Here is a 4,329-nt window from a genome sequence, read left to right on the forward strand (position 1 = left end):
CTAAACCAAAAGGGGTAAAATGTAATTTGCCCTAGCAAATTTGATGACAGCCTTTTTCTTGTTAAGGGCCTATGGATATGGGGCAGTCAATAACCAGTAAGCTGTCAATGCTTTTGCACCATTAGGATTATAATTGTGTTTTTTTTTTATAATTACACCAGCTGATTTTACATGTATTTTAGTTTGCTTGTGATGTGAATTCATAAGCTCCCCTGAAGTTTATCACGTTTACGAAGTACCCCTGCTCTAATTTTGAATTTACAATGACTTGACCAACCAATTTTACTAGTTAAATTACCATCTATTGTAAAATTAAACTTATTCGCCCATCATTGCAATTTGACTGACTTTTCTCTCTTAATTTTGAAATTGTCAGGTCACATTTTAAACATTTTCTCTAATATGACACAAGTCTCATGAAAAGGATAATGAATGAGGGGTCAAAGTTAGCATTTATACACTTTCAATATTCAAAGTCACGTTGTTCGATGTTCTGTTCCTGTGTTTTCCCTTTCAATATTAGAAGTCCTCGGAAAAATCTCATGCGAAGTTTTTTGACGTGTAAGTTTTTTGAGGAGTGCGAATATCATTTTTCATCTGACAACTTCAATTTAAATTAATATACAAAAATACTTAATTAACAAACAATAACCGATAAATGCATTATTTTCAATGCTTAAGATGAGAGAAGGTGAGAGATATGCATCATGAGAAGTTGAAATAAAATGAAATGAAATTACGCATATATATATATATATATAAATATAATATATGTGTGTGTGTGTGTGTGTATAGTGCCACAATAGTTGGCCCAAGAATGGAAACAGTGTGACAAATATGGTCACTTTTGATTCTTGTAAAACTAGAAACAACACATGGAAGAAAGATATGTTTCCCTGGTTTATTATCTAATATCTGCTCTATAGAACAAAATCTTGATGAAGGATTTAAAAGGTTTTTTGTCTTGTACACCAAAAGCCTTAAAGGGCCAAGAAGGATAGCTTGGTGGAAAGATGCCTGCTGTCTGGTTTGCTCTCAAGAGATCGTTGCACTGTAAATCAGGGCCAGCAGATGTTCACGATCCAAAGGTGAGTGGAAACAAAAATGATAATAATCTGAGCAATATTTTGACAAAGAAAACAGGCAGGTCTGGATGTTCAAGGTCTATTGCAAATCTCAGAGACGTTATTCATGGAAGCAAGAGGCATCTGGAGAAGCCCCCAATATGTAGTCCAAGATCCATCGGAAGCAGTGAACTTCTGAACCCAATTACTCATGAGGTGGTGCTCAGTAATTCAACTTGTGAACTGAAAATAACCGGCTGTGGTTTCTCAGATGTTAATTGTACCAATGGTGGTGTAGAAAGTGGTTGTTCAGCCTTTGTGGGAACCCTGAAGCCAGGAACTCCAGGCCCTGGAGGCCATCATCCTAAAGGCCTAGCTAGTCCTGCAAGGAGGAGTTCCAGCAGCCTTTCCTCGAGGAGGAGGGCCTCTGGATTTGGTGGTAATAGCTCTAGAACCAGGTATTCCTTTGGAGCAGATTCCCATGGCTTTTCACCTTTAGCCTGCCATAAATGTGGTGAGCAATTTGTAAAGTGGGAAGCAGCTGAAGCACATCACCTATCCAAGCATGCTGGTAAGAGATAATTATGCAATAAAAAAAATTCTCTTTATGACTTATATCACTTTTTCTGTACAACTGAAACTGAATCCAAAGGAACAGGAATGTTTGATAGATCATGCTTCTCTTCAGTTAGTGTTTTAAATGATTCAGTTCCAGTCCTGCCATACATGTAAATTGGACTTCGCAAGGTCTTATGCAAGATTAATCTCTAAGAAGAAATTTATTGGGACGTCAAGTTACCATTTGAATAGAATCATTGTGAATAGGGAAAATATCTTCGACTTCATTTGGTACCTTTTGGAAGTTTGTCACAAAATTGCAATGCCAAGGCACATTTAGCCTATACTCTTTCTCTTGACTAGTTCATAAGCCTCAAATTTGGACAGGGATGATTCAATCATTGCAATTTGCATCTTTTGCATAATAATCACCAATCTGTGGTCTTTGATTGCAATTTCTGTCATATTTAACCATGTTTCCTTCTTCTGCAGTTACTGAACTTCTTGAAGGAGATTCTTCTAGGAAAATAGTGGAGATAATATGCCGGACTAGCTCGTCAAAATCTGATAACAATGCTGGAGGAATAGAGAGGATTTTGAAGGTCCACAATATGCAAAAGACACTAGCTCAATTCGAAGACTATAGAGAAACGGTGAAGATCAAAGCTAGCAAACTTGCCAAAAAACACCCGCGGTGCTTGGCCGATGGCAATGAGCTTTTAAGGTTCCATGGCACAACAGTTGAATGCCCTCTTGGGATGAATGGCTCAGCCAGCCTATGTACGTCTGATAAATGCGGTGTTTGTCAAATCCTAAGACATGGTTTTCCGACGAATAAGGAATCGAACAATGGGATTGGCGTTTTCACAGCATCCACAAGTAACAGAGCATTTGAATCAGTTGAAGTTTCTGATGATAAAACTTCTCTAAGGAAGGCTCTAATAGTATGCAGAGTAATTGCAGGCAGGGTTCATAAACCATTGGACAATGTCCAAGAACTGGCTGGTCAATCAGGTTTCGATTCATTGGCTGGAAAAGTTGGCTTATATTCTAATATTGAAGAACTCTATTTGCTCAATGCCAAAGCTCTCCTTCCTTGTTTCGTGGTGATTTGCAAAACATAAAAGAAAGATTGCATTGTTAAAGACAAAATATATATAATTTTTTCTGTATCAAATTCCCTTCTGCAATTTTTTTTCTCTTCAAGGACAATTGTTTTACTTATATTGAACTTTCCATTAATGATCTCGTTCTTTCCTTCTGTAGTTTGAAAGTTGGAAATGAAATTGGGGTACTCTTTTCTTTTGGATTAATCTTTTCTACGTTGACACTGTCAGTATTGAATGAATGACCACTATATAAAATTTGAATTTGAAATTCAACTTTTACATACATGTCATAAATCAAACGGTGATAATGTATATATTATCAATATATATAAAATTTACTCGTTTCGTTCTAGCACGAATGACGAAACTGAATCTGTCTCATATCAAGTGTACAATTCTTCCCCCCCCCCCCCCTCCCCCTCCCCCTCGCCCTCCCCTCTTTTTATTTATCTTCAGGTACATGTCTTTCTTTTTTCCAACTTGAATTATTCATTTGGAGAATCGGGAATGCGGCAGATAAAATGGAGTAATTGTATACCTACCAAAGAGTAAACATTCAAGGGAAAGAATTCCCGCCTAATCACAAGGTTCACTTTTCACTGTACATCTCGTTTGTCCTCTTCTTAAAAAAGATTAAAAAAAAAAATCCTTCTAAATTTACACCAAATCTTTCCAAATTATGGATGATTTCATTTCTTTGGGGATTTCTTAATTCAATCCAAAGATATGCACATTCAATTAACAAGACTGAGAAAGGCGCAGAAATCTAGCAGTGCATGTAGTACGTCCTCTATTGCATTTGGGATTTGAATTTAATTTGTGAAAACGGACAAATATCCCAGTTGAATGTCTGTGTAGCTGGAGCAACATACAAGACAAGATAGAAAATTGATCTGTCGACTCGTCGGAGTTCAGAAAATTGATTGCGTTGTCTTGCTATAGGGGTCCAGCTCCAGCATGCTTTTTTATTTTTGGTTTTTTTAACGTCTGCCTAAAACTTAAAAGTTAGAACTAGGGAATGTGGTTCAAAACCTCCCATACAAATTCAAATTAACAAAATTCAATTCCAATTTAAATTTTCAATCACTACATGTAGTCATTTTTAATGTATAAAAATGTCATATCACACTAGCAAAAATGAATATAAATTGGGTCCGATCTCACTGTTTTAGGGAAAAAATAAATATGGTTTGAATCAGATCCTATTTTTTTAGGAGCAAAAATGAATATAGACCGATTTATTTGTTTAACTAGATATTGGATCTAACCTTTTTGCCTTTAAGAACATGACAATGTGTGAGTCTCGTGATGGATTCAAGGTAAAAAGTGGTCGGAAACTTAAATTGTGGTCAAATTTTACTGACTTAAGTTTGTGAGGGTTGAAATTATCATTTCAAAAGTAAAGAACGAAAAAATTTATTTGTCAAAATATGATGTACGTTTTAAACGATTTTCCCTTAAGACTACGTCTTCCTGTATATTTTCTTTTGACATGCTTTTTCTGGTGGTAGTTCCATATCCTTTACTTCACTAATTTCGATCTTTAAGTCGTGCTTTATTGTCCTTAAACATCAATCGGAAATGAGCTGGTTACTTGT

General features: G+C 35.9%; 1 protein-coding gene across 1 annotated transcript; it reads left to right on the plus strand.

The window, feature by feature from the left end:
- Window positions 1-788: 788 nt before the first annotated feature.
- LOC113725866 (uncharacterized) lies at window positions 789-2,799 on the plus strand. Its single transcript, XM_027249268.2, has 2 exons — window positions 789-1,635; window positions 2,115-2,799. The coding sequence occupies exons 1-2, from the start codon at window positions 1,014-1,016 to the stop codon at window positions 2,744-2,746; spliced, it is 1,254 nt and encodes a 417-aa protein (XP_027105069.1). The 5' UTR covers window positions 789-1,013; the 3' UTR covers window positions 2,747-2,799.
- The last annotated feature ends 1,530 nt before the right edge of the window (window positions 2,800-4,329 follow it).

Source organism: Coffea arabica, chromosome 2c, assembly GCF_036785885.1.
Source record: "Coffea arabica cultivar ET-39 chromosome 2c, Coffea Arabica ET-39 HiFi, whole genome shotgun sequence".
NCBI classification, from domain to species: Eukaryota; Viridiplantae; Streptophyta; class Magnoliopsida; order Gentianales; family Rubiaceae; genus Coffea; species Coffea arabica.

Bases quoted from the DNA above. Each gene is read 5' to 3' on its own strand.
- LOC113725866 (XM_027249268.2), top strand. From the start codon at position 1,014: ATGCCTGCTGTCTGGTTTGCTCTCAAGAGATCGTTGCACTGTAAATCA. The intron at 1,636-2,114 runs GTAAGAGATAAT...CTTCTTCTGCAG, and splicing joins TCACCTATCCAAGCATGCTG to TTACTGAACTTCTTGAAGGA.